The 13,384-nt window shown below is 37.3% G+C and overlaps 1 protein-coding gene and 1 long non-coding RNA gene across 5 annotated transcripts in view; one reads left to right on the top strand and one right to left on the bottom strand.

Moving 5' to 3' along the window:
• The window catches only part of CHD7 (chromodomain helicase DNA binding protein 7), a 197,896-nt gene that overhangs the window by 70,880 nt on the left and 113,632 nt on the right, over positions 1 to 13,384 (bottom strand). For all 4 annotated transcript variants that reach the window (XM_087931282.1, XM_087931281.1, XM_087931283.1 and 1 more), the window contains exon 5: positions 2,893 to 3,031. In XM_087931282.1, coding sequence (XP_087787408.1) covers positions 2,893 to 3,031 — 139 coding nt within the window. The remainder of the gene's footprint in view (positions 1 to 2,892; positions 3,032 to 13,384) is intronic.
• Positions 4,285 to 8,494, top strand: LOC148126390 (uncharacterized). Its single transcript, XR_015743212.1, has 3 exons — positions 4,285 to 4,405; positions 6,914 to 6,990; positions 8,247 to 8,494. It is a non-coding gene; the product is annotated as an uncharacterized LOC148126390 (long non-coding RNA).

The raw sequence follows: 13,384 nt of genomic DNA, 5'->3' as shown, positions 1-13,384 counted from the left end.
AAAAGTAGATTAATTTTTGTAGTTTGGCAGGTTACTTAAGATGAGAAAATTGTTAGAGAATTTTAAGATGTATAAATGCTACTAAAATAGTAATGGGATAGAATGTGATCATTGTGGTGCGTGGTGGTGCAGTGGTTAGAATGCAGTACTACAGGCTACTTCTGCTGACTGCCAGCAGTTGACTCAGCCTTCCATCCTTCTGAGGTCGGTAAAATGAGGACCCAGATTGTTGGGGGCAATATGATGTCTCTGTAAAACTGTGTAGAGAGGGCTATAAAGCACCGTGAAGCTTTTTATAAGTCTATTGCTATTGTGAAAAATAACTTGTTTGAATATATATGTATGTGTTGTGGCTCCGATTCCCGAGCCTGTGCTGCTAGAGGAAGAGGACTTGGAAGATGAGGAGGAGGAACTGGGAATGCCTTCCTCCCCAGGACCTTCCTCTCTGGCAATGCCTTCCTCCCTGATAATGCTTCAGGTTTCATGAGACAACCGAGAGGAACAGGAGGAAGGCATATCGGAGCAGCCCCTGACAGAGAGTCAAGAGGAAGAATGTTGGCTTGATCCTAGGCAGCGTCGTTAGGGAGAAACGTGAGCAGCAATGTAGGAGGCATGGGAGGGTCAGAGAGTGAGCTGAGTCATTGAGCCACACCCCACAGGGGATAAAAGTGGGTGTGTTGTCGGCTGGAACTTTGTATGGGACAAAGTTTGATCTTACTTCAGGTTTTCTTTGGGAATGATTTTTGTGCACTGCCTTGTAATTTTCTGTAAGTAGCTTTTTACTTGTTATCAGTTCGGACTTGGCAGACAGAGCGTGTTGGAATGCCAAGGACGTTATCTGTTCCAAAGAATTAACTCTGTGAAGTCCGAGCCAGCCTGCCCGCCTGTGTTTGTGTGAGTTTGTACTCTTTCATCTTTTGGGAAAGAAGAAAGGTGAGACAGAACATGTATGATTCTATCCACTTAAGTGGACTTCAGAGTTGAGTATATTGGAAGAAACATAAAACTTGAATGGAGAAGGAATGAGGTCCTTAAAAAGTATTTTCTGATAAAATAAGGTTAAGAATGAATAGATGTTGAATTAATACAAAACTTGAATAACCTAGACAAAATGTTTAGTCATATAAAGAAAATAAAAGAAGATCAAATTCCAAAACAATCATATGAAGAAACAATGAAAAAGTTGTGATTGGATAAAGCTAATGAGATTGTCAAAAAAGAGATTGTAAAACAACAAAATATGATATAGGGATATGATGGAAACAAGACGAGGTCATAATGATAGAAAGGTATAAGGAGAGAGAGAAAATTGCACTGCTAAAAACTCTATTTAGATTTTATTTTATTTTCTTCTTCAAATCCTTTTTTTCATTATTTACTCTTTTTCTACATTTTATATAACACTTCTTACTATGAAATGGAATAGCTAATGTATATGTCAGTAGGTGTACTTGTAAATAAAATCCAACTCAATTAAAGCTATGATTTAAAAATTCATAAATAAGAATAAGCATCAGATTAAATCCTATCAGCAATAAAATCAATCTACATTTTAAAACCTGCCTGAATACAAATAATACAATAGGAAGCCAGACTGATACTTTTTCAGGAGTTTTAAGTCTTTATAATTTTTAATATAAGATCATGTGATATGGCTAGGTTCAACTTTCTTAACTTACCTGAACCATTAGCTTTCTGTGACTTTTTAACTATGATCATAATGTATTAATGTCCAAGCAAGGATAATAAAATTGCAAGCTTACAAACTGAGATTGTTTAGGAGCAAGAAGATCCACAGTTCAAAAGAATGGATTCTCTAGTTTTCCATTCACACAATAAGGTTGAAAAAATAGACTGCACACATTCATATGCTAATCATTATAGCATGCCAATTTAGGTCAGGAATTCTGGCTTCTGAGTAGCAGAAGCTCTGTTGTATTAGTTGCAGTGATCTACTAATAATACGAATAGTAATAATGAATCATGAGAGCCAGTTTAGTGGATAAAAACCAAGTGACTATAAGTTGTACTCTTGCCTTGGACACAAAGCTATCTGGGTGACTGTGGGCCAGTTACTTTCTCTCAATTGAGGAAGGACTTCAAAAAAAAAACCTTGCCAAGAACACTTGCCTGGACTTGTCCAGGCAAGGCAGAGTCAACGTGGGCCTGAAGACACCAAAAACCCAAAACCAGTCTTTTGGCATATATATCTACACTATTTGTTTCCCATCTCCTATTCCAGCAGGACTTCAGTTTCTATTTTTTATTAACAATGATTTACCAGAATGTTCCAAACCTAATCTTTCATTAAACTCAATTGCAATGAATTGAAAAAAGTTATCATCATAATTACTTCAAGGAACTCATTCATGATAGAACACTGTACAATTCAAAGAAAATGAAGCATGATTATCTTGACAGCAAATGGACATTTCCAAATTTCTCACTATATATACACATACATACATATACACAGACACAGACACACACACATATATCATACATATATGTGTGTATGTATGGTATTTAGGTACTAAACAAAAAACAGCTGCCAAGCCTGACACACAAAATTAAAAAGAACCCAATACACAAGCCTGAGGATGGCAGATGAAATTCTGCCAAAACGTCGCTATAACTTTAAAAGCACAACTATTAAGACGTGGGAAAATACCCAAAGAAACCTAATTACCATACATATAAATACCCGCAAAAACATAAAAAAACATATACATACAAACATACATACATACATAAATACATACATACATAAATACATACATTTAAAGGGGTGTGCTTTTGTTTCTTGTAAAACTAAATCACAGAATAGCACTATATCTGAATGAGGCCATAGTGCTCAACAATCAGGTATGAACAAATGACCAATGGAAGTACCTGAATTCCTGCATCATCTTCTTCTTCAGGATGTGGTGATCCTAGTGGTGTTTTTTCCACATCTGAGTTTTCAGAACCTTCCTTTCCCTTGTTGACTTTTTTCTTCACTGCACTAGATTCCGATTCTGCTTTTTTGTTACTGAAATAGAAATACCTTTAATCAATATTGCATATACAAATCTTTTCCTATTCTGAAATGAAAATTTCCAGAAACTATTACAGCTGCTTAAATTTCCTCAATCTAATTAAATTTTTAAGTATTATTTTATAAATCCTAATATTAGGCTCATTTAATTGCAATATGTATATAACCAACATAAATACAAAGTGTCAGTTTGTTGTAAATGTTAATAAAGTATACACAATAAAACAAATTGAGAAGAGTAATTGAAGGACAAATATTGACATGTTATCTTAAGCAGCATGCATGTACATCTACATTGATCCTGTATTCTCTTCCTTTAGAATTCTCCTTTCTAGGATGGATATCCCAATACTGCATAAGTCAGTATTAAATGGGGCATGGATAGAAATAATGAACTTACATAAAAAAAGTAAAACCTGGTCCCTAGTAAATAAAATTTAGGCACTTCCAAAACCATACAAGTAGAACACTGAGTTTTCATAATGCCTTCATATTACCAAGAATAATGACAGTAAACATATGGGAATGTTAAATCTATTGAGTTTAATATTGTGTTCAGGGCATAAATCGCAATTTCTGAAAAATATTCCTGTGAGAGATGAAGCAAAAATTAATACATTTGAATGTAAGGTATCCATGTTATTTAAAGACAAAATTATGAATATTCAGCTGAGCTTACTTTAATGACAAATATGCATGAAAACATACACAATTTCACAGAATTCCATCAGATGTTGTCAAATTCCTAGAAATAGTACATGTACTTTTGTGAAATGTATTCATGATATTCAGAATCCAAGAAAGAAGTAAGGCAGGAGAGATTGGATAATTTACTGAGTTAAATGTTTTCATTTGACATTTTTTGTTTAAGTCATACAAATAGATTTCTAAAGAAGCTTATGTAGAATCATTCTATTCCATTATTTTGTCTTCCAAAATGTTGGTTTGTATGTGTTAAGAGTCAGAAGACAATCATTTTCTTCAAAATGAATCTTCACAACTGTTCTGTTTCCAACCATGCCAGTATATATACTACATGGACAGTAGCTTCCCCTACTATGAGGCTCCATTTCCAGCATTTATTTCCGCTCTAACTGCCACAAATTATACAATGCTACAGCTGAATGCAGGGCCCCTTTTCTTTCATCTGCACGCCAAGAGCAATCAGATTACCCTGGTAACCAGTGATCACATGACCAGCACCTGCTCTTTTGGCTGGATGCCACTGACTAAAGCCATCTGCTTCCCTCAATCAGCTTTCAAACATTTTCAACACCTGCGCTGCAGCATTTTGTGGTTTCTTTTATCAAATCAGTGGAAAACTGCTTCCCAAACTTTACATATTTCTCAAATTTGTTTAAATCAAAGGTAAGTCTGTCGTGCTTGAACTGTTGCCAGCTTAAGCAAGTTGACAGGTTACTACTTTTTACCGGTGACCTCTATCAATCAGACCATACAATTTAGCTTAATAATGGTTAGCATACCTTGTGTGCAGTACTGCTTATAAGTGGCTAGCTTGACATATTGATGAATTCTTTAGAGCAAGTTTGATAACATGCTATCCTAAAAAGCTAAAAAGCAGTAACGTGCTTTGTATTTTCTATTTTTTTAAGACAGAAAGAAATTGACTTACTTACACAGAAAGAAGTTTCACTCTTAATTGAATTAAATTATCTACAGAACCAGCTGTGCTTTTTTTTTTTTTACTAATATCAGCCACACTCATCAACTAGAGCAGGGGTGTCAAACTGGGAGCCTGCGGGCTGGATGTGTCACATGCAGGCCACGCCCACCCCAGCTCCGTGATGGCAACATGATATGGTGAGTTTGACACCTGTGAACTAGAGCAAGGGAATGGCCTAAACCAGGAGTGTCAAGGTCTTGTCATGTGACGTATTGTGAGTTTTCCACCCTTTGCTAAACTGGGCGTGGCCTGTGCATCACATACCTAGCCCATGGGCTATGAGTTTGACACCCTGCTCTAGACAAACAAGATACACTTGAGCCTTGCTGTTTCAGGATTGTCTTTTCGTTCTCCACTGGGGTCAATGTCTTCTACATAATTTTCTACCACTGAATTCTTCATTTCAGAATCCTAACTATGTGGAGAGGGATAAGAAATATGCCACTCATAAAAATATTAGGGATCTACAGTCTTTTCTTGATCTACTGCAAATTATCCAGAAGCTATAGATGCTAACTTATTTTCTGCTGAGATAGGTAGACAGTGTGGAAGAACAGGCTGCTGGGAAAATTGCAGGCACCTGTGTTGTCTTTTATCCCACTTATCTGAGCCTTCTCCCCAGTGGCAGCACAGCAGAATTGCTTATAAAAGGCTTAAGTTTGAAACAGGTGGGGGAGGAGATACGTGGGCTTTTGTAACTCAACAACAGAGAAACAAAGATGCTAAATAAAAGGTGTTTTCTTCACAGACAAAGAAGGGTTGGGAAAAATAGAAGAGGCACAGCCAAGCCCAGCATTTAGAAGGTGTCAGTGCTTTACCTGCTGCCTTTAATAAAGTAGAAATTAGGAATAAAAGAAATCCTAGAAAAGAATTAGGGAGAGTATTTAAAGATAGACCAGGGTGTGTAAAAATAAAATACAGCTGTATAAGTAGTGCAGTAGCAATAGTAATAAGATACTTGTAGTAGAAACAGTCTGTCTTAAATGTGCTTTTTCAAAAGACAACTGGATTTTGTTTTTCCTTTTGCGTCTCATCCAAAAAGTTTCTTCACTTCTGACTGAATGGCGGAGGATGGAAAGATTTATATTCCTTGCAGACATCTGGTCTAGCACTCTTTCTGAGACTGGTTGAAGCCACTTGGAGGTTTATCTGTGCTCTCAGAGTCATCCGAATAGTGCAAATGGACATGGAACCTTTTTGGAACTGCTGAAAGGACTGTGTTGTAACCAGGAGATAGATAATGTCATATCTCTCCCCTCTGGTGAGAGAGGTTTGTTCAATTCAAGTAGATGGCCTCTTTAACCCTCTTTCAAACTAGTGGCCCTGTCCAGAATGTGGATTTTTGTCTTTCAAATGCAGATGGACTGCTAAATCTTGTCCTGATGCATTTATTCTCCTATGCTGTACTATGCATTTGTGAAGTGATTGCTTTGATTCTCCAATGGACAATACATGTCTCACTGCACTGTACTGCATATATTACACTGCTCAGTTTATGTCTGGGTGCTATATTTGTGGAAAACAACAATGCTAGAAGGCCATGATGGTGAACCTATGGCACATGTGCCAGAAATGGCACACAGAGCCATCTCTCTGGGCACACCAGCTGTCGTCTTGTGCTCTTTTGGGTTCCGGCACACATGTGCGCCACCCAGCTGGTCTGCATGAGTGCAGGAGCACTGGAAACCGGAAAAGCAGGTGGCTGGAGAAGGGCGCACGCAGAAACTGGAAGCTCAGCTTCCTGGGGTGCACATGTGTGCCAGGGAGCTGCTCTTCCAGTTTTTGGCGCTCCCCCACGCCAATGCGCTCCCATTTTGGCACATGGTGCTTTAAAGGTTCGCTAACACTGCTATAAGGTATACCACAAAGGCGTATAATAGCCCTTTGGCATAACAGTTTGTATTCTTTGTACAGTATATGGACAGTATAAATTTCTTGTGCTACACAAGCAGAACATTTATAGCTATTCAATTGACTGAGAAAAAAAATACAACTGAAGGATTTTCAGGCATCCTTTCTTATTCATGTCTTCTACAAGCCTATAAAGGTTATATAAAAGCATATTGGGAGAGTGTAAAATGTGTCCTGTTCACAAAGGTAATTTTTACAACACAAATTAAAACCTAAGTAAAATATTTTATAACATCTATCCTTATTTTTATATAAATGCTCTGTTAACACTCCTCATATAGATTAAAATTCACCTCTACCTACAAGATTGTTTTGAACTGGAAGGCTGGAACTACATTTAGCTCTGTGCCTCAGTAAGGTAAGGACTGCTTCCAATTTTCCCCATCCATCTCTCCCTACACACACACACACACACACACACCTGTGTCCTTTTGGCTATCCTGCACCCTGCCTTATAGGGCAGGAAGCAGCCCCAGAAATACACAGCCTGAACACAGTCCCAGATATCCTGCACTCCAAGACACCTGTTGCCCTATGCTCTGCCATCTCAGTAAATCTTTGTCATCTCTCTGTTCGGTTGCTGAAGAGGCATGTCCAGCTTGGCAGACAGACTGAGATGCAGCTGGCTTTGCATTGTGGAAAAAAGTGGGTTAGAGTTAAAGCCAGCCCCAGCAATCAGGAGAGGCACATCTCAAAAACAGTGAAGGTGACCTAAAGGTAGCTGAGTGCAGGGTGACAGGGGTAAAAAGATAGGTAGTGGGGTAGGGTGGGGTTGGAGTTCCTTTACAATCATAAATATGGCTGGGTTGTGAAGCATTCAAATTTTGATCACATGACCAAGGTTCTTCTGCAATTGATAGAATTTAGGAAATGGTTATTCCATTTGTTCAGCGCCATCATGACTTAGGTCACTGTATGAGTAATGAACAAATCAAAGACTACCTCTAGCTTTAACAAACAATTCATTTTTTTCTTTTGCTTTCCTCTCAGAATTGTGTGTCCTCTTTTCTCAGAATACTATTCTTATTCTGGTCCATTAACTACATCTTTATATGAATAAACGACTGCACATTTTAATATACTCAACCAATGCATCTTGTTCTATAATGTAGTATACATCTGGAAAACTATATATGATTGTTACTCCTCTTTCATACTTAATTTAGAAACACTTTAAGTCAGCCAAATAAATTATCAAAACATTGGAACACAGTAAATAAATGAAAAAAAATTCTATCAACATTATAATCTATAGTTTCAGTAATACTAGGCTGATTCCTATTATATGCAGTCCCTAGGACTTTGTTTTGCAACTATTTGGTTATTATTCATAAATTATTTTCTCATGGAGGGGAAGTTTCCTTTAGTTCCTTTTTTCTATAAAAGTTACATTAATAAACTGCCATGCTGCCAACTTTTTATATCAGCTAGTTTTACAACATTTTACTAAAACTAGACTACAAGAACTTAATCAGACAGTTCCAAATTTAATTCTTAATGTGAAAATTAAGATACAGACAGTACTGCTATTTTATAACTTAGGGAAATACAGGTCAACAACCATATGTGGGTCATTTATTAATTAATTAGATTTATATCTTACTTTTTCTTCAGGAGCTCAAGGTGATGTACTTGGCAATCCCATTGAATGGCATCATAGGCTGCTCTGAGACTGACTAACTAGCCAAAACAAAGAGCTTCCATGGCTATGAATGTCTCCAGTCGAAATCCAATGTTCTAAACTTCTACAACATGCAAGTGGTGTACTAGGATCACAACTCAAAGCAGATTACTAACTGAATTTGATTGAAGTAGTTAAATACAATTAACATTATTCCCCCTGTATTTAATAATTTTGCCTTTGTATTTTAAAATCACAATTTAATGGCAAATTTTGGTAATAAAATTGCTTTCAAGACTTTGTGCAACCTTGAGTTTATCAGTATATGCAATTATGGATGAAATAATATACGGTATAAGTGTTTATTAAATATCTAGTGATTCACATAATTATTTTACTAAAATAATTTAACAAATGCAGTAATATAGTTAGCATTTTCCTCAAGTGGCAGATGGGGAAAATGACATGAGATATGCAGCCAATACAGCTAACCTCATATATCTCCCCTCCCTTCCATCCTGGTACACAAAGATAACCCACAAAGGTCTGGTATCCTGAAAAGGAAAAATAAAAACCAGCTTGCTGTCTTCTAGTGAGACAACAAGAGAATAAGAGCTAAATGCTTTCTGCATAAGGCGCAGATATATCTCACCTCCAGAAACTAGCATCTGCTGGTCTATAAGTCCTTGGGCATACTGCAGCCTCAGAATTGCACACTTGAACATGGAGATTGCCATTTTAATCCCCAAAACACCAACAAATAGACTAAGGTCGCATATTAAGTTATAAATCATATATTGTTAATGTACTTTTAGGAAAATGTCCCAAACACGCTTTTCAAAGCTGTTTTGTAGGACAATGTTTCTTTCCATATCAGTCAGGAATTGTCAGAGGAATGGCAGAATTGATCAGTAGTTCTCAACCTGTGGTCCATAGACACTGGGAATCACAGGGGATCCGCAAAGGCTTGAATAAATGTTATGATTTAAATCTTGAGTTAAGCCTTGAGGATCCATGGCAATTGTCCATGGCCCCAAAAGGTATTTAAAGGGGGTCCATGGTAAAGAAAAGGTTGAGAGCCAATCACTGTTCTAGATCATAACATGCATTGAGAATATTGTAGCAACTGTGTTTCAGTGTGAAAAACATTACAGGCTGGGACAGGCATTTATTTGTTGTAGCTGTTACATCAGCAGCATACAAAGTTAATACAAAATATATATCTTTGGTTTAAAAATGTGGAAGTCATTCAGCCATATAAAGTAGAGGATTTCTTTGAATTGCATTAGGAGTGGAAATCATCCAGATCATCCAGACAGCTCCTGAGAGCAATGAAGAAGATAAGAAAGAAAACAGGAAAGTCCTTTAGCTTCCTAGTACTTTCTAATATCCTGTAACTGTGCAGTATTGAATGTGACTCTTTACAACATCAAATTCGAAAGACAACTGATTTAATTAGGGCAACTGCTAGAGCCGACAATTACTTTACAACATTGTAAGGATAACCATTGGGTTCTAAAGTGCAAAACCCAGCAAAGCATTATCATCAGCCACTTTGTAAATATAGCTACATCTACCATAGGTATGAAGCAGTGGTGGGCTGCAACCGGTTTAACAACTGGTTTTGTGAGTGCGCACTTTGCACATGCAGCATTCAGAAAACACCAATTTGAATCTCTACAGCTTACCTTCTAGGGCGGCCCTGGTAAGTAGAAGAGTTGAAGCGCAGTAATCCACTATACCGCGCGAATCAGCTGAGCTTAAAAAAACAGAAATATAGCACAGGATAGGGCGGGGGTGGGTGGGGCCAGCTGATCATTAGAACTACCGGTCCTGTAGAACCGGTCTGAACCACCAGCAGCCTACCACTGGTATGAATTACTCATAAAAGAATACCAACACTTTCTATAAGTTTGAAGAGGTGGAAGAATAATTGCCAATTTATTTTCATTTTTGCTACTAGCTTCTTCCTTGATAGGGGACTGGAGGCTAAAACATACAACGAACAGTTGCAGGAACTGGGCTTGGCTAGTCTAGTAAAGAGAAGGACCAGGGGACACATGATAGCGATCTTCCAATATTTGAGGGGCTGCCACAGGGAGGAAGGGGTCAAGCTATTTTCTAAAGCTCCTGCAGGCTAGACGAGGAATAATGGATGGAAACTGAACAAGGAGAGATTTAACCTGGAAACAAGGAGAAACTTTCTGACAGAACAATCAACCAATGGAACAGCTTGCCCTCGGAAGTTGTGGGAGCGCCATCAGTTGAGACTTTCAAGAAGAGATTGGGCTGCCATTTTTCAGAAATGGTGTAGGGTCTCCTGCTTGGGTGGGGGGCTGGACTAGATGACCTACAAAGCCCCTTCTAACTCTGATTATCTGTATCTGTATCTTTATTTTGATTTTGACATTGCAAGCCCAAGATTGCTGTTCCACATTTGTTTTATTTTGAATAAAACACAATATTCCAAATATTTAAAAATATTTATTTGTTATTTTATTTATTTATTTTTCAATAAAAAAGAATGGAAAGTAAGATGATTTCCCCCTTTTTTGCTTGTTTTCTGGAACTCTCAAACCTAACCTTCCCAATTTCCATAGGTTCAAGGTCTAAAGATTTTTATTTGCCACAGTTAGTCTGGGGAACATAACACCTACAAATAACAAAATCCACCTGGTTAGTACTACCGATAACTACCATATTCTCATTAAAACCTCAAACAACAGAAAGAGAAAGCCACCACAGCACTACTTTACTATAAGTTATATTTGAATGACAAAATTGAATGGTATAATGTGCTCTCATACTCTCTCTTCCAGAATAATATTCTGGGCAGGAAACTATGATTATTTGCAGTTACGAACAGATTCAGAAGATTACTGATAGGAAACCTAAAGGGGCAAGAATGAAAAAGAAAACTGCATCTGACAAAGATCTGAATTTTTATAAATTCTGAATTAGATCAAGTGCCAACAGTCTATTTTAGAAATTAATGGAATGAAAAAAAAAAGAGAAAAATAGTAGTTTTATATCAGATTATATAATGTACTAGAAAATCTGAGATCTATTGGGTCATCATTTCTTATTTACATAGAGAGAGAGAATGATCATGGATGGGCAAAAAAACCAATGCAGGAGGGACTTCCTGTTGGTTTCCTCACTGAATTCTCTAGTGGGAAGCTGGCAGGTAGAAACTCTTTCCTTTCCTCCTTATTCCTTTCTTCACAGAACAGCAGCCTTTAGATTAGGAGCAGGGACTATACACTTCATAGAACCTCACATTTTCCTTTATATTTTTGAAAGGAAAATCCTTTCATATTTAGAATTTAGAATAACAAAATTGGAAGGGATGTTGGAGGTCTTCTAGTCCAACCCCCTGCTTAGGCAGGAAACTCTACACAACTTCAGACAAATGGTTATCCAATCTCTTCTTAAAAACTTCCAGTGTTGGAGCATTTACAACTTCTGGAGACAAGTTGTTCCACTGATTAATTGTTCTAATTGTCACGAAATTTCTCCTTAGTTCTAAGTTGCTTCTCTCCTTGAGTAGTTTCCACCATTTCTTCTTGTTCTACCCTCAGGTGCTTTGGAGAATAGTTTAACTCCCTCTTCTTTGTGGCAGTCTCTGAGATCTCACTCCTAGTTCTTCTTTTCATAGGACTAGACATATCCAGTTACAGCCATTCTTTACGTTTTACCCTCCAGTCCCCAAATCATCTTTGTTGCTCTTGTCGGCACTCTTTCTAGAGTCTCAACATCTTTTTTATTTTTTTACATGGTGACCAAAATTGGATGCAATATTCCAATGCAGTATGCCAAGGCACTATAAAGTGGTATTAACATTTTGTGTGATCTTGATTCTATCCCTCTGTTTATGCAGCCTAGACTGTGTTAGCTTTTTTTGGCAGTTGCAGCACGCTGCTAATATTTAAGATATTGTCCACTAGGATTCCAAGATCCCTATCTCAGTCACTACTATTGAGAAGGTACCACATATACTGTATCTATGCATTTTGTTTTTCTTGCCTAAATGTAGGACCTTACTTTTTTCACCACCGAATTTCATTTTGACATGACCAATGCAAATTGGTGTCTCCAAGGAGACTGGAATGGAGGCATCTGTAACTAGATAGAATCTTTTATTTTATTTATTCAGTATGGCTATCTTGCAATAACATCTCTAAAGCCTAACTGAGTTAAAAACAGACCAATAACAATAACAAATCAATAATGAAAAGCCAAAAATAATATGATACAATACAGAATACACACAAAATGGCCAACTAGGGCAACAACAAGTGAGTGGGTAATTATGCATGATTGAAGATCATTGTGAAATCCAGATTACAAAATTGGGAAATTGTGTAGGACCAGCCATATGCTATATTTGGAAAAAGATTTAGGTGGAGGACCAGCCATATGCTGTATTTGGAAAAAAATTAGCAGAATACATATGGAAGACCCTTCCACTAGATCAGAAGAATGGAATCACCAAAAGAGCCTCCCAATTTTTACAGCAATTGATTACTCATAGCTTCACTTGGAAAATAGGATCACATTTGCAAGAAATGCAGATAAAGCAAAAAGTCCAGTTCAGGGTCCAAATACATTAATAAGGGGGAAAGGCAGTCACCTCAGAAGCAGAGAATGAAGCTACTTGCCACTCACTATAATCCTTGTAATAATTAGGATGATGCGAAAAGTACAGTTTATGGAAGTAAGAGAGCCTACAGAGATGCTGCCAACAGTTCTTAGAACTGATATGGAAGAATTCAAAGAGAACAAGATGAGAACCAAAATCTAAAATCCAAGAAGAGGATATAAAGCACCTACACACAGAAAAGGTGGAAAATATTTGTAGCCTGTGTGGTAGATGGTGGTGGTGGTTGCTTAGTTTCTGAACGTTTCATCACCAGGTTAGGTAACATAGTCAGTGGAACTTCAGTTGAAGTATCTTGTTTCAATTTGCTTATGCTTTTATAGGTCTTATGTGGTCATTTAGTCACACCGTATGAAAGACATCTGGTGGTGAGGTGACCAGTTGGTTATATGACCACATAATAAGACCTATAAAAGCAGAAGAAAACTGAAACCAGACACTTCAACCAAAGCTCCACTGATGATGTTATCT

The sequence above is a fragment of the Pseudonaja textilis genome, chromosome 3 (assembly GCF_049901715.1).
Source record: "Pseudonaja textilis isolate UNSWEBS1 chromosome 3, rPseTex1.2, whole genome shotgun sequence".
Lineage (NCBI taxonomy): Eukaryota > Metazoa > Chordata > Lepidosauria > Squamata > Elapidae > Pseudonaja > Pseudonaja textilis.
The sequence above is the reverse complement of the archived record's forward strand: the minus strand, read 5'-3'. Positions and strand labels throughout refer to the sequence as shown.